This window comes from Hirundo rustica, chromosome 24, assembly GCF_015227805.2.
Source record: "Hirundo rustica isolate bHirRus1 chromosome 24, bHirRus1.pri.v3, whole genome shotgun sequence".
Lineage (NCBI taxonomy): Eukaryota > Metazoa > Chordata > Aves > Passeriformes > Hirundinidae > Hirundo > Hirundo rustica.
This window is the reverse complement of record NC_053473.1, coordinates 647,959-668,058: the sequence shown is the minus strand read 5'-3', so window position 1 is coordinate 668,058 and position 20,100 is coordinate 647,959. Positions and strand designations below refer to the sequence as shown.

Below are 20,100 nucleotides of genomic sequence, written 5' to 3'. Positions count from 1 at the left end.
ACAGGTTTTCCAGTTGCTTTGACAGCAAATAAAACACGTGGACAGAGAGCAGCTGAGGAGACGCTGGCACTTGGGGAGAGAAACCTTGCAGCCAGTGCGAGCCAACCACCCTGTCCCACCCTTGGCAGTGCCCAAGCCGTGCTGGGTGTGCTCTGTGCTGTGCCCATGCCTCCCAATCCCTTCTCTGGGAGAGCAGGATGGCAGGACAGGTGCCACTTTCTGCAGCCAAGCGTGGCAGATTAAGCCCCTCAGCAGGTGCCAGGGCAGGATGTTCCTGTGCCCACCCCAAACCCATTATCCCACCCCTGCCATGAAGCCAGGCATCACTGCCTGGGATGTGCTGCTGAAGTGGAGCTGGTCCCAGCCATGATCTAGTCCTGCTCCAAGAGAGGTTCCTCACAGCCGCTGGTGTGCAGGGGACGCACAGACTGTCCCTGCCTGCCCGAGGCAGCGCTGGGAGTGGATCCTCTCTAATGGGATGCACACCCCTGTCCCTGTGGGATACATGTGGATGCTCCCAGGCCCTCACCCCATCACCCTGAGATATGGGAGCTGCCCTGCTGTGACCCCCCCTGCCTTCTCCCCATAAAATGAAGCTGCTGCTGTTGGAGGACAGTGGGACCCTGGGAAAGGCCTGACCTCTCTGGGTGAGGAATGGATCCACTCGCGGGTGGGGAAAATCCTGCCCCTGTTCCCCTCTGCACTGATCAAAAACTTCATCCTTTTCCCTCAGCAAAGGGAGAATCTCTGCTGCCCCCCAGGCTGGACCCAGTGCCCAGGACCGGGAGCATCCTCAAGATTTATCCACAAGCTGGGTGTGCTGCAGGTCCTGGACAGCAGCGCTGGAACCGAAGGAGCTGCGCCTGTGCCCCGGCCCGGGGGATGCTGCCACCCGTCTGTCGCAGCGTAGCGCAGCGGGACAACCCCGCTGTTCTCCCCCGGCAGGAATCCTCGCTCCACAATGAATTCCAGTAGATCCCGAGGGCGTTCCGGCCGCTCCAGCGGCAGCGCGGAGCTCTGGGGGAGCTCGGACCGCTCCGGGAGCTGGGAGAGGGCGCAGCAGGCCCGAGGAGCGGCAGCAGAGCCCCGGGCCGCTCGGGGCCGGTGGGGGAATGGCGAGGGCGGTGTCCCCGCCCAGGGGATCCCGGTGCCCCGTGCCCGGCCCCATCCGCGCTTGGGCACTGCCGGCGGTGCTGAGCATTCCCGGCCCGGGACGCTCCGCTCCCCCCGCGGTCACGGAGCTCCTGTCGCTGCCGCCCCACGCCCGAACCGCCACTTAGTCCATTTGTCCTTCTCTTTACTGTTATTGTCCTGCCCTGTCACCCCTCCCCGGCGGTGTTCGGCTCTCCGGGCCCGTCTCGTTCCTTCTCTCCCTCAGAGACCGGCCGGTGCCAGCCCCTTTCCCGGGGCCGGAGCAGCGCTCGCTGCCCGAGCAGCCTCAGCCAGAGCCGCGGGACGCTCCGGAGGCACAAACCCAGAGCCGAGAGACGCTCCGGAGGCACAAACCCAGAGCCGAGAGACGCTCCGGAGGCACAAACCCAGAGCCGAGAGACGCTCCGGGGGCAGAGAGCCAGAGCCGAGAGACGGTCTGGAGGCACAAACCCAGAGCCGAGAGACGCTCCGGAGGCACAAACCCAGAGCCGAGAGACGCTCCGGAGGCACAAACCCAGAGCCGAGAGACGCTCCGGGGGCAGAGAGCCAGAGCCGAGAGACGGTCTGGAGGCACAAACCCAGAGCCGAGAGACGCTCCGGAGGCACAAACCCAGAGCCGAGAGACGCTCCGGGGGCACAAACCCAGAGCCGAGAGCCGGACGGGGGCACAGAGCCAGAGCCGAGAGCCGGTCCGGGGGCACAAACCCAGAGAGGAGAGAAGGTCTGGAGGCACAAACCCAGAGCCGAGAGACCCTCCGGGAGGCACAGACCTAGCACATGGCTGGGATCGAAGCTCTCAGTAAAGCAGCAGCAGAGGATTTTGCTGGAATTGGTGCAGACATCTCAGCAGGACTTGCCTTTTGTGTTTATCAGTCAAGAAGCAAATCTGCCCTGCAGGTGAGATCCCCCTGCCTCCAGCCCCGCAGGAGGAGGAGGAGCTGCTGGAGCAATCCCATGAGGGATGACCGTGTGCAACAATCAGATGTGAAACTGCAGCAGACGGGGATCCAGGAACGGACTGGGATTCCTTCTCCAGAATAAACACGGACTCCGGGTAGATTTCACTTTATTGCGGTTTAATTTCATTATCTACTGCTGCTACATCTGTACAACATTGTACAACACTGTACAAAATGTAATCCCAAGGAACATTCCAGCCCCACAGTGTTTGGCTCTGCGCTCTCCTATCACAAAATACCCTTGGTGCTCTGGCTGTGACACCCTCCTACAGCCACCAGAACATTTTGCTGTCCAGGCCCAATGATGGGAAACCTGGCCATGGCAGCAGGTCCCTGGGGGTCTCTCATATTTCTGGTCAGGCAGGAAGGATTTTTCACCTCTTTCTGCACAAGGCAAAAGGCTCCCAGCACTGCCATGACCAGGGGCAGCTGGGATGCACAGGTGATGCTGGGGGGGGGTGTTTCAGGACTGGCACAGCCTTTGTACAGCACATGCTGTGGGTTTTGGGAGTTGCTCAGCTCACACACTGGTTATAGACTTCCAGTCCTTCCCACCAGTGCATTTGCACTGGGAGTTTCACCTACCCCACGCCAGGCTGGTCTGAGATTTCATCTCCTGCCCAGACAAAGCGGGCAGGCAGATGCTCTTTTGAACTTAGGGGTTAGGGAAGATAATCTACTTAGCTGCTAGTGGTAGTAGAACACATGCAGAATTGCTTCTGCCAGATTTGTCAAACCTGCAGAGAATCACATGGAATCCAAAGTGATTGCTTTGGCTTGAAAATGCGTATGTGAAAAGACCAGAGATCCCGGATGTTCAGAAATGTCCTTGTGCGTGAGTGGTGTGGCAGGATGTTCTCTCCCACCTGTGCTCTCCACGGAAAGTCTCATTTTGGCCAATTATTTTTCCTCTCATCATCTGTTTTCCTGAAGCTGTTTTAAAGGTCTCATAGAAAGCCTGATCATTAAAAAAAAAAAATACAGTGCTCTTAAAGCTTTTTTCCCCCCAGTATGGATGGTAATGCAGCATCATGTTCAAAGTGCAGTTACTAGATCTGAAAAATAACACCCTCAGACTGTGAAGAACATCTGACAATAAATTCACAGCCTTCATATGGAGGAGTCCTCACCAAAAGCTTCTCATCCTCAGAGCCATGCAGGGATGTCTCAGCAGCGCCACGCTACAGGGAGGAGTCTGAAAGTGAGAGTAAGAGAAGCAGCTCAGGGTTTTAGTCAGGAAGATCAGAAACAGTCGGAAAGGCTCTCTGACAGGGGGAGCTGAAATGTTACAAGGCCTAGAAGTCTGCAAGAGGGTGCCAGGGGTTTAACTGACCCATTTTGCCACTCTTGTAATCCCCGTGAGGTATTTTGCATTTAAAAAAATATATTTCACTCCAAGCAAAGGATATTTCACTGGGTATAGTCACCAACAATATTTATCTGTAAGTATATCCAAGAGTCTATCCCCAGCCAATCTCACTGCACTTCCATCCACATCAGGATCCCAATGCCTCTGACCATGTCCCTCTCTTTCCTCCCTTTGTGTTGGCTTTGGCCAAACATCAGCTGTTCTCTCAGTGCTCCCCTCACCTGGCACATTTGCCAGGGTCTTTATTCTGCAGTTCCTGCACTGGAGAGAATTCTAACCTTATTATCTTACCTAGAGAATATGGGATTGTTCTTTCTAAAAAAACCTGCTCAAGCTCAGCCAAAACCTCTGGCTAGTGTAGTAATTAAGTTGTTTTTCCCATCTGACTTTTTATTTCTGGTTCTGTTTGGTACCTGATCATGAGTACCATTTTTAGGAATTCAGTAAAACAGCCCAAGTGTACGATTGCTTTGTCAGCAGGTGGAGCTGGCTGGGGACTGTTTCTGAGGCCCTGGGCAGCAGTGACACCCCTGCATCCCCCAGGGAAGCAGTACTGCAGGATTACCTTTGATGGCAAGGAAGGCTCTGCTGAAGGCACGACCCACTCCATTGCTGGCTTCCACCATGTACTCCCCCTCATCCTGCTTGGTGACCCCCAGCACCACCAGCGAGCAGACTCCAAAGTCGTTCGTGCAGAAGTAGTTGGGATCTCCGGAGAGGTCTCTGCTGTCCTTGTACCATGTGATTTTTGGGGGAGGGTGGCCTCCAACAGCACAGCTCATGTGACACTCGCTGCCCGTCACCACCACATGGGACTTAAGAGGCACCAGGAACCTCGGGGGCTGGTTCTGGTTAACTCCCCTGTATTTCTGTTCTTTCACTTGAAATTCGGCTGTGAAAAATAGACAGCACCAAAGACACACTCAGATACTACTCCCATCACTGCAGGGTTTGCAGGGGTTTGTTTGTGCAGTGTCTCAAATTCTGCAAATTACCAGAGATCCCATGCACCTATGGATTGTAACCTCTGTTGTTCCTCAGAATCACCCAACATTTAACTCAAGTCAGAAACTTTGGTTTCTACAATACTAAAACCTTAGATTTTGCTGGGAATTAATTTTGGGACAAATTGCATGTCATAATGGCTGGGAATGAAGGGTCTGTCTGCACAGTGTCCCTGCAGACAGGACAAACCTTCCCTGCCCAACTGGAATTCCTCAGGGCATTTCTGTTCATTCCTGTTCTGGGCAACTGAATATTCCCAGGAAGAGGGACCCATTTGACGGTGAGGTGTTAGAAGCAATGAAAGAAACAAAACACAACAGAGAGAAATACTTGGAAATGTTTTACCCTTTTTTTTCGAGATCCTCCAGGGCTGCACAGTTTCTGATGGATCGCTGGCTCCCAGGTCATTTTTTGCCACGACCCTGAAGTAATAATCCCTGCCTGGGACCACCCTGGTGAAGGTGAACTTGTTGTTGTAGATCAGGTCCCCCAGCACATGCCACAGCCCCTTCTGGGATTCCCGCTTCAGGATGGTGTAATACAGGTTCTTCTCCCACCGCTCGGATGCTGAGGGGTCCCAGGTCACTGTCACTGTGTTGGGCACATTCTCCTCCAGCCGGATGGCTCCAGGGGGCTGAGGGATATCTGCCAGGGGAGGGCACACAATGTCACAGCTGTAGGGACAGTGGCACAGAAACCTAAAAGTCTGGAGTTTGTTGCATGTCTGGGGCTCAGTGACCATCCTGCTCACTGGAAGGGACAAAATTCCATTCCTTCTCCAGCCACACAAATGCATTTGCTGGAAACTGAGCTGCTGCTGCACAACATCTGCACTAGCTGAGTGGGGAGAGGAGGGGTGGTAGAGCTGAGCTGCTTCCCCTCCTGGGGTCACAGCTGGGATAGCTGTGCTCAGTGTCCCACAGCCTGTGTTGACCTCCCTTATTCACTCTGGAAGGATAGTTTTAGTGGATTGCTCTATTCTGCAGAAAAGTGAGATAACAAAGTGCCTAGACAATTTCATAGAAAGCTGTACCCTGGTTCTCCCTGTGCCTGCACAGCCAAACTGCGTCAGAGCTCACCCTGCCAAACTCAAGTTTGTGGCCTTCTGCCTATTCACAGTAAATCATGGAATCCCAGACTGGTTTGGGTGGGAAGGGACCTTAGAACTCACCCAGACCCACCTCCCACCATGGGCAGGGACACCTTCTACTATCCCAGGTTGCTCCAAGCCCTGGCCAACCTGGCCTTGGACACTTCCAGGGATGGGGCCACCACAGCTGCTCTAGGCACCCTGTGCTACCCTCACAGGGAGGAATTCCTTCCCAATATCCCATCTAACCCTGCCCTCTGGCAGTGGGAAGCCATTGCCTCTTGTCCTGTCTCTCCAGGCTCTTGTTCCAAGTCCCTCTCCATCTCCCTTGCAGCCCCTCTACGCACTGGAAGGGGCTCTAAGGTTCTCCCCAGAGCCTTCTCTTCTCCAGGTGAACACCCCCAGCTCTCCCAGCCTTGGTCCAGAGCAGAGGGGCTGTAGCCCTTGGAGCATCTCCATGGCCTCCCCTGGAATTGCTCCAGCAGCTCAACATCCTTCTGTTGCTAGGGGCCCCCAGGGCTGGGGGCAGCTGTGCAGGTGGGGTCTCACCTGAGGGGGCAGATGGGCAGAATCCTCCCCTCCCCTGCTGCCCACGCTGGGGGACCAGCCCAGGACATGTCCAGCTTTCACCCACCAGCACCCCCAAGTCCCTCTCCCAGGGCTGCTCTCAGTCCCTTCATGCCCCAGCCTGGATTGACTGGGAGCTGCTGGTAGATTTGTATGGATGGCAGTGAGTTACCTCTAACTTGAACCTGGAAGCTGAAGGTTTCCCTTTCCCCCAGCCCATCCCCAAGCTCCACAGTGTAGGTGCCGCTGTCACAGAACTCTGCTGCCCTGAGCAGCAGCTGGGTGATTCCATCCTCGGTGCTCACGTCAGCCCGGCTGGGGAGGGGGAGCCCATCCTTTAACCAGGTCACCACTGGCTCAGGAGATCCCTGGAAACAACAACGAGTCATAGCCACTTGTTTCACTTCCAGACTGTGTCTTGTGTCCTTAGTTTCATTATCTTACCCCAAATATGCACCTCCATGACACAGTAATGTTTAGAAATATGGATCCATGATGGATCTGAGAGCCCTGATCTGCTCTACAGTTTCTTTACAATATTTTCCTTTTTGTCCTTTAAGGATGTTATTGCAGTAAAGTGTTCAGAAGTATATCAAACAAGCTATGCCAGATCAAGGACAGACAACTTCAAGAGTTAATATTTTCTGCTTTTAAAAAAAGATTTGTTTGTTTTGTAAAGCAAAAACATCCTCTAAGTCTTTATTTACATTGTGCCATCTCTGGTCTCTTCTCCCAGAGATTAGGAGAAAGGCCAGCAAATACACACACTATATCACCCTCCTCTGGTATCCCAGATATACAGGATTATGGAATCATTAAGGCTGGAAAAGACCTCTAAGACAATCAAGTCCAACCCGTGCCCCTTTCCCACCTTAAAAGCACTGAGTACCACACAGAGGTGTTCCTTGGACACCTCCAAACCTCCCTGGGCAGCCCCTTCCAAAGCCTGATCACACTTCCCATGAGGAAAAGCCTGTGTTGTTCCACGCTTACACCAAAGCACTGAGATTTCTGTCAGTGCCTCCAGGTTCTCAAGTCACAGAGCTCAAGTGCTGCTGCTTGGTGAGAGATGCACAGTGAAGGTGTTGCTGGGAATTCTGCCTCAAGGCCTTCTGAGGAAGTCACAGGGAAATCACTGATTTGGGAAGTCTGAGAGAGCAGTACCAGATGATGATAACATTGATAAAGCTAGGTGGACAGCACTGAGCCTTGTTTGCAGAGGGTAAGGAATGACCACAATGTCGCAGAACACCAATGCAAAGACTGACAGCTCAATTCTGGCTCATATTTTCCTCACCCTGAAAGTCTACACAGCACAGGGAGGCCAAATTATTTGCCCAGTGATTTGTAGACAAAATCCCATGATATTAAAACAGTGGCTCAGTTTTCCTGTCTGCTATTGAGTGATCATAAAACCAGGCAGGGAATTCCTCCAAAGCCCTGAATACCCACCTCAAAGGGAATCTTCACTCGGATGGGATTCCCTGCTTTTATAATCAGGAAGCTTTTCACTGTGTCATCTATCAGTAACCTGGGAGAGACTGGAAAATACAGAAATTACTTGCTAAAGGTGGATGTTGGTGCAGTCACTGGTGAAAATCATGGTGTTCCACCTCCTGGTGCCTCTCCCAGCTGGGTGAGGCATTCATAGTGGGAAAAATCTCCCTGATTCAGTCCCAGATTTTATACCTTTCAAATTTCATTACTATTTATTTATCCATCACTATGACTAAACAAGAGAAAATGATGTAAAAATACATTCACAACAATCTCTCAGTCACAGAGAAGATGGCTCTTTGCCACACTTTATCTCATCACAGGGATCATCTTTTGTGTTTAAACAGTGTCTGGAAAAAGGAAATTCCAGTGGACGTTTATAAATTATACATGCAATACAGAGCACAGAACATCCACAGGAAAGCTGCCAGAGTTTATCTAAAATAGTATTTTTTAGCATTTAATTTTTTTTTTTTCATCAATATACTACAGCATTTAGTATTTCTCTAAGAATACCAAATACAGTAGTGCTAAATTGTATCTAGTGTTTTCAAGTATAGAACTGAACACCTGCTTTAGATTGATTTTTTTTTTTTTAATTGATAAATGAGGTCTCCAGGCATATGCCACAGTAGACATTTTCACTTAGGATCCAAGTTAAGGAAGATGAACCCCTCACAGAATTATCTCTTATGACTGTAATTCTGCAATGTTTCCAAAGAGCAGGAAAAAAACAGAGCTGTAGATTGTAAATAAAGATGGAAAAGTGAAAGTGGCGAAAACTTTCAAACTAAACAATTAAAAAGGAAAATAAAGTATCAAAAAACAGCATTAAAAAAAGTGATTTAAGAGAATGAAATAAAATGTTTCATTTCAGAAGATCATTTAAAATTTGAGTAAAAACTCAATTTTTCCCTTGGAAGAGCGCAAGCAGGGGTAAGGCACATATGGGTTCTGTCTAATGACTGTAGTGTAGCCCTTCCCGGGGGCGAAAATGTAAATCCAAGGAGAAAATGGAGCTCTGAGGGTTATTTTATCAAAAAATGAGCTGAGCACTGTGCACTGCCTGTCCAGTATCATTTAATACTGAGACTGTCCTGCTGAGGTGAGCAGATAACCCCGAGGTGAGGAGGAGCAGCGCTGCCCCAGTGTCAGGCCGGGCCTAGGAGCAGCTCATGGCAGATTGCCACAGCCCTGGCTGCTCCTGCCCTCAGCCCTGGCTGCTCCTGCCCCCCGAGTGCCCCATGCCCAGGGACAGAGCCCCGACTCACCCACGGGAGCAGCTCCAGCACGAGCCTCGAGCTCCGAGGCCTCCCCGGGGCCGCTGTCGCTGAGGGCCCTGACGCGCAGGAGCAGCTTCCCCCCAGCCTGCAGGCCCTGGACCCTGCACGAGGTGCTCTGTGCTGGGAGGGTGAAGCACTTGGTCCAGCTGAGGCTGTTACAGGGCTTCATCTCCACCTCGTAGCCTTTCACCTCAATCCCATCTTGTACTTCAGGTTTGTTCCATGTCAAGGTGACACTGGTGCTGTCACTGCTGCTCACTTTAAGGTCCTGCACTTGGCCTGGAGATTCTGGAAGGAGAAATTTTATTTGAACTGTTTTTCTAGGATTTCTCTTCCCTCTTTTCAGTCACTGCCTGAGATTCCCCAACATTCTTGCAGTGTACTGGATTTCCATGCTGCTGTCTTCTCTACCTTGTCCCAGTTCTTCAGAGCTGGATCTGGGTCCTTGCTCCTACCAGCCCTACAGTAAACCCACAACATTCCAAAACACTCAGCAGCCCATCCTGAGTGTTCCTCCACACTGCACGTTACCCCACACTGGGATCTGCCAAATCTTGACTTGGACATCCTACAGGAAATCCTTCCATTCCTTTTTCCAGCTGACTCTCAGCCATGAAACATTCCCCTGATGATTACTGATCCTTGTCTTCACACACTTTTACAGAGGATTTAAGAACATCTCCCCATGAATACTCCCAAAGTAGAGCACAGGGCAGGGACTTACTGGTGGGGTCCCGGGCAAAGGCAGGCTCTGAGGGGTCACTGGGCTGTCCTGTGCCAGCAGTATTGACAGCTGCCACACGGAACTCATACTGCACACCCTTCTTGAGGTTGGTCACCTTCAGCTTCTTGTCTGCAGAGAGGAGAGTAGAGTGTTGCCTCAGGGGAGCTGTTCCCCATCAGGAAAGGGGACACAACAAAGTTGTGCCTTACTCCAGGCAGAATTATGGACTGAAAAATTCCCAGGAGCCATAAAAGCGGTAACTGATTCCCCTGACATTCCCTAGCCAAGTGCATGTGATCTTCTGGGATGTGTTCATTGTATTCCTTTCAAAATCACGCAGTCCTTGAACCACAGAATCCCAGAATCATTTAGTTGGAAAAGACCTCCAAGGTCATCCATCACCAGCTTGATGTGAAAGATATAAGATCCTAAGCAGCTCCTAAACCCATTTTTGCCTTTTCAAATCCACCAGGTTGTTCCAGGAGTCAGAATACCCACCTTTGACAGGCCCGTTGGTGACTGGCAGCCAGGTCACAGTGCCCTTCTTGCGCTTCTGAACAACGTATCCCATAATTTGGGAAGCACCGGTTTTACCAGGAGCTTTCCACGATATGGTGATGGCGTCCCTGCTGACACTAATGATCTCGGGGGGATCTGGGGCACCAGGGCAAGCTACAAAGAGATGAGGGCTTCATTATTAGCAGGTATGTTTTTATTGCAAGATAAAATGTATAATTTCTTCTTCCAGATTCCTCCTGGCATTCCTGGGGTTGTGCTTTGGAAACCTGGCTGAGACCTGAAGCTGTGAATCCTGTTTGACACACAAACTGGATCCAGCATGGACTCTTCCTGAGTTTGGATTTCACAAAAGACCAGCTGTCATGAGGACTGACAATTCCTCTGCCAGTGGAGTGTGTCATTCTTACATGAAAGCAACATACTTGCTTTCAACAACAGGAACTGGTAACAAAATGGATTTTTTTTGCCCTCTGCTAAAGTGTTCAAGATACAGAATCATGGGAATGAGAACGGAGAAAGAAGATAATTAGAACTGAACATTGCTCTCTGCAAAAAGACTGCATTTCTGCTCATGGCAAACCTGTTCTAGTATTTAAACTCCATGACGGACAAAGACAATATTCAGTTGTTCGGAGATCAGCGGAATGGAGTGGTCATACTGAGAAGTGCTGCACATACAGAGACACTCCTTTGCCTGTAGAGTTAAGGAAAGGCTTCACATGTTCCCTTTGCAGCCCCACTGGGAAAATTTTCTTTTGATCTTGATGCATTTTGCATTTCCCCGATGAAACTCCTTTCCAATCCAGAATGGAGCATGACCAAGGAATAATTACATCTCACTCAGCATCAGCAGAGCCTACAGCAAACTGCTGCTCTTGCTGGGCAACCTCCACAGATTTGTGTGAAGACTGAAGTTGAGATCTGTACCAACAATCCACAATGCAGTGAATTTCCTTTGATGTCAGCTTCGATAAAAAAAATCCCAATTTGAATTGTGAATTATGAATTATGAGAAGTTCTCACCTTTACCAGCAGCCTTCACTTCCCCTGACTCCAGCGCGTCGCTCACTCCCTCGGCATTCATGGCCCTCACCCTGAAGTAGTAGCTCATCTCTTCCTCCACTCTGCTTGTGGTGAAGCTGGTGCAGCTCCTGGGGGTTTCTCCCAAAGTCTCCCAGTCATTCCTGCCCACCTGCTGCCTCTCCACGATGTACCTTTGCACTGGTTTGCCCCCATCGTCCTTTGGGGGCTTCCATTCGATCGTGATGTTGTCAGCAGAGCTTTCTACAATTTTGATGGGTCCTGCTGGGGGCTGTGGCTTGTCTGGGAAGATGAACAGAGACATAGCCGGCTCCAGACCCAGACCTGCTCCTGGGTTTGGAGCAGACACTGCCCATTGTTCACCAGCTAGGAGACTGTTCCTGATGAAATGCAGGCACAGTTGTAGGATGAGGGCTGGGCACTTGAATTGCCTCTTCCAAACTTGCACTCTTCTAACTTTTGATGGAGAAGATGGGAAGCTAGGCCTTTGCTCTCCCTGGGTCAACTGTTCTCACAAACATTGCACCAGTTCAGCTTGCTAATACAAGCAAAACTTCATTCCTGGTCTCCCAAAGGAGCCCAGACATTTATGGGATAGGATAGGATACATTGATATCCTATTTCAGATTTGCATGTTGTGTACAGTCACATCTCTCACAGTGTCTGAACATTCAAAACTCAACTGCTTAGGCCATGAAAAACCTAAGTTTTCAAACCAAACAAAACTAGGTTTGTGTTCCCTTGTACTAAAAGGCAAGAAACACATTCAGCAATCTTTCCTTGTACCCTGACTTTGGGGCAATATAGAGAGTCCTGTTCCTCTTGAAATACCCAGTAACTCCTAATAAGGTTGTCACCAGTGCCAATAGATTCCCTGTCTAAGCTTTACAGTGAAAGCCACAGTGAATGTTACAGGATCTTACCTATCACCACGAGCTTTAGGTTGATCTCCAGGACACCACTGTCATTCTTGAGCCTGACTTTGTAATCCCCACAGTCCGTCCTGTCGCAGCTGGAGATGGACAGTGTGGTGCAGGTGTCTGTCTTGTCCACACGGATCCTGGTGTCATTCCCCAGCTCCATCCTGTCCTTCAGCCACGCTGCCCTGATGGGCCACCGACCCTCGAATGGGATCTGCAGCTTCACCCCCTCCCCAGCCTTGGCCACAGTGGGGACACTGCTCAAGTTCTTGAGGAGGACTTTGTCCACCCGGGGAGGATCTAAGCAGGTGATATAAGGTCATTAAAAACCACATTTCAAGGAGGATAAGGCTCACCTTGGAGGAAAGGGATCCCCTTGGTGCTGCCAGCAATTCTTAGAAGCTCACAACACCGGATCTGAACATTTAGTTGTACTTTGCTACAGGATAATTATCAGAAAATTTTGTGATATCACATTGTCCTTTCACTAGAGAAAATATTTCCTAGGCAACTCACTACACACAAGAATGAAGAATTTGCCCGGATAAAGTGTTTTGTGCACCCCAAAATCTTTGAGTTGCTGACAGAAGGGTCCCTAGTTAAATTTGCAAATGCAAAATGAACCAATCTGCACAAAACCCATTTCCCATTTATCTTGCAATTCTTTATAATAAAGTTTCTCAATAACCAATGACATGTCTCTGAGTAAATATATTACATTTAAAGCCCATCTCATGCTGCCTTGGTGGTTTAGTACACTCACCTTCAACAAAAATTGAAGCTTCAGTTTTTACATCTCCACCTTCAAACCTGTATTTCCCAGCATGAATATCTTCAGCTTTGTTAATGATCAATTTGTGGACAAGACCTTTCTTTTCAAAGATGACTCCATCCATGCTTGTTAACTACAAAGTAAAGGACAGAGACCTATACTCTTTCAAAAAAAGCAAAAAATGCAATCCAAACTGAAACCAGACAGACTACAGTTTGAAATGCAGTTGAACAGACTTATGAATGTTATGCATGTTTAATAACAATATTCTGCTATTCTGTTGCCCAGAGCAGCTGTGGCTGCCCCATTCCTAGAAGTGTCCAAGGCCAGGTTGGATGGGGCTTGGGTCTAGTGGAAGGTATCACTGCCCAGGGCAGGGGTGGGACTGGATGATCCTTAAGGTCCCTTCCAACCCAAACCACTCTGAGATTTTGTGAACCCTTCCAGGACCCCACACAGATTGCAGGTGACTGTCAGGGGGACAGACACCTTGACACCACCCTTAGGTAAAGCCAGAGAGCAGAGCATTGCTACGCAAAGCCAGCAGCAAGCTCAATGAACCCACCTTCAGGCCATCCTTAAACCAGACTCCTGTCACGTTGTCCTTGCTGACAGTGCAGGACAGCTCAGCTGGATCCCCCTTCAGCACTCGCACGGTTGCCAGCTGCTTGTTGAGGTAACAGCGCGGGACTGAACAGGCACAAAGGAAGGGAAAGAAGCTAAGTCTGTGTTACAGAGAGACAACTAGAGCTGAAAATGCACGTGCACGTGAGGGGAAAAGAGCTTTAAGAAAAAAAAGTCCCCTGCTGAGGAGAGGCTTTTGTGCCACCTCGCTGTGGGCCAACTGGGTACACTCAGTGCCCTGAGGGATGCACAGCCATCCCAACATCCACCGCATGGGCAATGAATTCATCACAAAGCACATTATCCAGCTGTGGATTTGCTAGTTTATGTCTATGCTAATTGTCCTGGCTCTCTCTACAGCCAGTGGAAAAAAACAGGCTGCTCCAAGGTGTGGATATATTGCTTCATCCCCCTCTTCCTCTGCACTGACCACACACAGGGCTGCCCAGCACATCCACCTAAACAGCCCCAGGTCCACTGTTCTCCCCCCTGTATTCCTCTTTCCCTTCCCAAGTTCTCCATTACCATCATCATCTCCTCTCTAATATATACCCCACTCCTTCCCCCTGAATGCCAGTTTTGATGATTTTACTTCCTTGTTAAGATTTATGGTTTGACAATGATAATTCCTAATTTGTGAACAATGCCATTAGGTGAATATTCCCCTCTGATTATACACCTGAAATTTCTCATTCCTACAATTTTCACATCATCATCTTGCTGGTGAAGCCACAGGTCTTACTCAAATGGCTGCAAACACATTATTCCCCTCTTACTCTATGCAACGCCTTATTATTCCTGATGTTACAAGAGAAAAGAGCTCTTTACATTATATAATCCCATATAAGCAGGCACAGAATCGTTCCCAGAACTTGGAAAACTCAGTTCTTTGCAGTAGGTGTTTTAAAAATAAAGTGAAATCTTCATTTTTGAATTGGAACAGTACCAAAGAAGCATGATGATAAACTTTATGGGAACTGGTATGTTTATGAAGTGGTCTGTTCCATGATATGTGAAACACAGGTGAAGAGATGAGACCTGGTTTAGATCATTTAGACAAAGGAAATAATTTAGACTTTTAAGGCATTTTGATCAGAGCAAACTCTGTAAGATCAAACAGCCAGTCAGTGGGAGAATTGGGAACAGATCATGGGACAACCAAATTTCTACACACAGTTGTTCTTCGCTGGATTAGGAATGTGAGTATCATAATGCAAAGACCAGGAGTCACCAGTTAACCACGTACCTTTGAGATTATCCAGGATACTCTGTCTCTTTTGTCCTGTGCTTTCTGTGTTCTTCAGGGAATCATTTGCTTTAAGATCCAGGTCAGGTTCCTGGTTTCTCTGGTTTGCTGAAGGAGGTCCACCAAGAGGACCTGGCATCTGGCCATAACTCAGGGGACCTTGACCAAACCCACCTGAACTACTCCCGTCAACAGATCTGTCATGGAATTTACTCCCTGCCCCTCCAAAGGCAGAATTTGTGTCATAAAGAGAGCCCAACTGACTGAAATCTCTGCCCTCTCTCCTGGCTCCTTCTGGACCTGACAGGTACTCTCTGTCACCAGCTGAACCTTTGTTCCCTGGCCCTCTGACATCACTGGCAGTGCCCTTTCCAGTTTCACCTCTTGAAGGTCTGCCAAGATGTGCATCCAGCCCATACTCACCACCTGGCCCACCAGCACCTCCCACACCTCCTTTACCATGGACCAAATCCCATTCATCCCCTCCCAACCTCCCAACCCCACCTGCACCAGCCATGGCTCCAGCCGATCCTCTGTCTTTGCCATAGGGAGACCCTGCACCCCACAGTGCAGAGCCTTCCCTGGAAAAGCCCTCTCCTCCTGCCCCACCTGCATATCCTGGAGCTCTGCTCAGCATGGCATCCACGCCATGGCCAGATGCCATGGCTTCCTCACCTCCAAGAGGAAAACGAGCAGCTCCTGCCACAGCCCCAGCTAGGAGACCATCCTTTCCACAGGGACCCCCAACTCCCCCTGCACCACCATGACCAGTCCCAGCTGGCAGACCATCCTTTCCATAGGGAGCTCCAGCTCCTCCTTCACCAGCAGCCCCACCAACACCAGCACCAACTGAGAGACCATCCTTTCCATAGGATGGAACTCCTCCTGAACCACCAACACCACCTCCAACTGGGAGACCATCCTTTCCATAGGGACCCCCAACTGCCCCTGCACCACCAACACCAGCACCAGCACTAACTGGGAGACCATCCTTTCCATAGGATGGAACTCCTCCTGCACCACCAGCACCAGCTCCAACTGGGAGACCATCCTTTCCATAGGGACCCCCGACTCCTCCTGCACCACCTCCAGCTGGGAGACCATCCTTTCCATAGGGACCCCCGACTCCTCCTGCACCACCTCCAGCTGGGAGACCATCCTTTCCATAGGGACCCCCAACTGCCCCTGCACCACCAACACCAGCACCAGCACTAACTGGGAGACCATCCTTTCCATAGGGACCCCCAACTGCCCCTGCACCACCAACACCAGCACCAGCTCCAACTGGGAGACCATCCTTTCCATAGGGACCCCCAACTGCCCCTGCACCACCAACACCAGCACCAGCTCCAACTGGGAGACCATCCTTTCCATAGGGACCCCCAATTGCCCCTGCACCACCAGCACCAGCTCCAACTGGGAGACCATCCTTTCCATAGGGACCCCCAACTGCCCCTGCACCACCAGCACCAGCTCCAACTGGGAGACCATCCTTTCCATAGGGACCCCCAATTGCCCCTGCACCACCAGCACCAGCTCCAACTGGGAGACCATCCTTTCCATAGGGACCCCCAATTGCCCCTGCACCACCAGCACCAGCTCCAGCTGGGAGACCATCCTTTCCATAGGATGGAACTCCGCCTGCACCACCGACACCTACTCCAACTGGGAGACCATCCTTTCCATAGGGACCCCCACCTCCCCCTGCACCAACACCAGCTCCAACTGGGAGACCATCCATTCCATAGGATGGAACTCCGCCTGCACCACCAACACCAGCTCCAACTGGGAGACCATCCTTTCCATAGGGACCCCCACCTCCCCCTGCACCAACACCAACTCGGAGACCATCCTTTCCATAGGATGGAACTCCCCCTGCACCACCAACACCTGCTCCAAGTGGCTGACCATCTGGACCATACAAAGCCTTGCCAAGTCCACCTGCACCAGCTCCACCAGCCCCAGCTGGGAGACCATCCTTCCCATAGGGAGCTCCAAGTCCTGCACCAGGCCCACCAAAACCAGCCCCAGCTGGGAGACCGTCCTTCCCATAGGGAGAACCAAGTCCCCCTGCACCACCAGACCCACCAACACCTGCTCCAATGGGAAGACCATCCTTCCCATAGGGAGCTCCAAGTTCTCCTGCACCAACACCACCAAAACCAGCCCCAGCTGGGAGACCATCCTTCCCATAGGGAGCTCCAAGTCCTGCACCAGGCCCACCAAAACCAGCCCCAGCTGGGAGACCATCCTTTCCATAGGGAGATCCAAGTCCCCCTGCACCAGCACCAGCAGTACCTCCAACACCTGCTCCAAGTGGCCGACTATCATCCAAGGCCTCCCCAAATCCTGCTGCACCACTAGCACCTGCTCCAGCTGGGAGACCGTCTTTCCTACAGGGAGCTCCAAGTCCCCCTGCACCAGTCCCTTCAGCACCTGCTCCAGCTGGAAAACCATCCATTCCATAAGGAGATCCAGCACCTCCAAAACCACCACCTGCTCCACCAGCTCCTGATCCATCAGGGAGTCCATCCTTTCCATATGGATAACCAAGTCTCCCTGCACCAATACCACCAACACCAGCCCCAGCTGGGAGACTGTTCTTCCCATAGGGAGCTCCAAATCCCCCTACACCAGCTACATCAGCCCCACCAACACCAGCTCCAGCTGGGAGGCCATCCTTTCCATAGGGAGCTTCAAGTCCTCCTGCACCAACACCACCAGCCCCAGCTGGGAGACCATCCTTCCCATAGGGAGATCCAAGTCCCCCTGCACCACCAGACCCACCAACACCTGCTCCAATGGGAAGACCATCCTTTCCATAGGGAAATCCAAGTCCCCCTGCCCCACCAGCCCCACCAACACCTGCTCCAACGGGAAGACCGTCCTTTCCATAGGGAAATCCAAGTCCTCCTGCACCAACACCACCAAAACCAGCCCCAGCTGGGAGACCATCCTTCCCATAGGGAGCTCCAAGTCCTCCTGCACCCCCAGCCCCACCAAAACCAGCTCCAACTGGGAGACCATCCTTTCCATAGGGAGATCCAAGTCCCCCTGCGCCCCCAGATCCACCAACACCTGCTCCAATGGGAAGACCATCCTTTCCATAGGGAGCTCCAAGTTCTCCTGCACCAGCCCCCCCAAAACCAGCCCCAGCTGGGAGACCATCCTTTCCATAGGGAGCTCCAAGTCCCCCTGCACCACCAGCCCCACCAAAACCAGCCCCAGCTGGTAGACCATCCTTTCCATAGGGAGATCCAAGTCCCCCTGCATCACCAGACCCACCAAAACCAGCCCCAGCTGGGAGACCATCCTTCCCATAGGGAGCTCCAAGTCCTCCTGCACCCCCAGCCCCACCAAAACCAGCTCCAACTGGGAGACCATCCTTTCCATAGGGAGATCCAAGTCCCCCTGCGCCCCCAGACCCACCAACACCTGCTCCAATGGGAAGACCATCCTTTCCATAGGGAGATCCAAGTTCTCCTGCACCAGCCCCCCCAAAACCAGCCCCAGCTGGGAGACCATCCTTTCCATAGGGAGCTCCAAGTCCCCCTGCACCACCAGCCCCACCAAAACCAGCCCCAGCTGGTAGACCATCCTTTCCATAGGGAGATCCAAGTCCCCCTGCATCACCAGACCCACCAAAACCAGCCCCAGCTGGGAGACCATCCTTCCCATAGGGAGCTCCAAGTTCTCCTGCACCAACACCACCAAAACCAGCCCCAGCTGGTAGACCATCCTTCCCATAGAGAGCTCCAAGTTCTCCTGCACCAACACCACCAAAACCAGCCCCAGCTGGGAGACCATCCTTTCCATAGGGAGATCCAAATCCCCCTGCACCAGCTCCACCAGCACCTGCTCCCAGTGTTTGACCCTTTGGACCATACAAAGCCTCCATTTCTCCTGTGGAATTTTTGCCTGCACCAGGTATAGCCCCATCTCCACCTGGAAGGCGTCCTGGCCCATACAGTGAGACAGATCTTCCTGCCTGCCCTAACTGACCACTGGCATGAGGTGTCAGGCCATCCTTGCCATAGGGAGTCCCAGTTTGTCCCTCTCTGTTAATACCTGCTCCATTCATATCACCCATGGTGGGATGCCCATCCTTGCCATGGTGGGACCTCAATCCTTCTGCCATTCCAGCACCTACAGCATTCCCCCCAGCTCCAGTTCCTGGACCAGTCCTGCTGAACAGACCACCCACACTAGCTGCAACTCCAGCTAAATTAGGATCAAGCCCATCTGGCACAGAACTTCCACCACTCAACCTCCCAGGACCCCCAAAACCAGCTCTGTAACTGGCATCACCTAAATTCCCATCCTCGTCATGCTGAGAACCCAAACCTTCTCCATCATCCATGTCAACGTTAACAGCACCTAGCATACCTTCACCTCTGCCATCCACAGAAGTCCATTCACCTGCCCCTCCTACTGCACCACCAGGACCTGCTCTGCCTGACACAGAATCCATGCCATGGACAGCCTTTAACCCACTTCTGCCTCCTAAGCCTTTTAGTCCAAAGATGCTGCCATCATCGGCTGCTGAGTCACTATCTAGACCTGCTCCAGAAAACTGCCCAGACCCCAGCTCTCCGTTTATGTGGGTTTTGCGTAGCCCTTCTTTTCCCAAAAACCTTTGGCTTCCATCATCAGAATCAATGGAGTGTCCTTGGCCCCTGCCTTGGCCCCTGCCTTGATCTGTTCTGTACCAGCCACTTTTCTCCACACCAGAAGATGTGGAAAAGGAAGGACGATTTTCCTCAGCAGCTTTTTCTTGGCGACGAAGCTTCCTTGCCCTTTCGTTGTCTGCCATTGTTTCTTTCAGCCACTCAGATGTCTCCCTTTCAATCTTTTCTCCTTCATCCTGTCTCCTCTTTCCTTTGGGATCTGAAGGTACATTATTTCATGGGAGCAGATTTACAATTTACAGAAAAAGAAGGGAACAAAAAAACAGAAAATCAATAGGACACGCGCTGTATCAACAACCAAAGAAAAATTGTTAGCACTTTCTGAATTTCATTTTTAGGACACACACACATAATACATTTATGTAAATTCAAAATAATTTCAAATCCTGAATTTTTCAATGCCACATTCAGACAATGAAATGTTAATTAAAGACAATTATTTTTAGTTAAAATGCATTGATTTCAATGGAAACAAACTCATTATAACAAACAAACAAACAAACAAACAATAACAGAAAAAGAAACTTCCAGCATGGCAGGTCTGATTTAGAGGGGCTGAGATTCTATGTGGGATTCATGAATTCCACCTGCCTTTACCCTCCAGCTATAGAGGAGTTACAGAATGTTCCATGCAAAAAAGAGCC

General features: G+C 51.0%; 1 protein-coding gene across 5 annotated transcripts in view; it reads right to left on the bottom strand.

Annotated features, from left to right (window-relative positions):
• Positions 1-2,211: 2,211 nt before the first annotated feature.
• The window catches only part of IGFN1 (immunoglobulin like and fibronectin type III domain containing 1), a 39,094-nt gene continuing 21,205 nt past the window's right edge, over positions 2,212-20,100 (bottom strand). For 3 of the 5 annotated variants that reach the window (XM_040085622.2, XM_040085624.2, XM_040085623.2), the window contains exons 13-25: positions 14,769-19,655; positions 13,464-13,588; positions 12,890-13,031; positions 12,130-12,426; positions 11,189-11,488; positions 10,145-10,318; positions 9,647-9,775; positions 8,911-9,210; positions 7,595-7,683; positions 6,315-6,510; positions 4,831-5,130; positions 4,046-4,372; positions 2,212-3,306 (exon numbers count right to left, since the gene is read on the bottom strand). In XM_040085622.2, the coding sequence (XP_039941556.1) occupies positions 3,293-3,306; positions 4,046-4,372; positions 4,831-5,130; positions 6,315-6,510; positions 7,595-7,683; positions 8,911-9,210; positions 9,647-9,775; positions 10,145-10,318; positions 11,189-11,488; positions 12,130-12,426; positions 12,890-13,031; positions 13,464-13,588; positions 14,769-19,655 (7,280 nt within the window). In that variant the 3' untranslated portion in view covers positions 2,212-3,292. The remainder of the gene's footprint in view (positions 3,307-4,045; positions 4,373-4,830; positions 5,131-6,314; positions 6,511-7,594; positions 7,684-8,910; positions 9,211-9,646; positions 9,776-10,144; positions 10,319-11,188; positions 11,489-12,129; positions 12,427-12,889; positions 13,032-13,463; positions 13,589-14,768; positions 19,656-20,100) is intronic. The other 2 variants (XR_005703977.2, XM_040085625.2) reach the window with 2 other exon arrangements.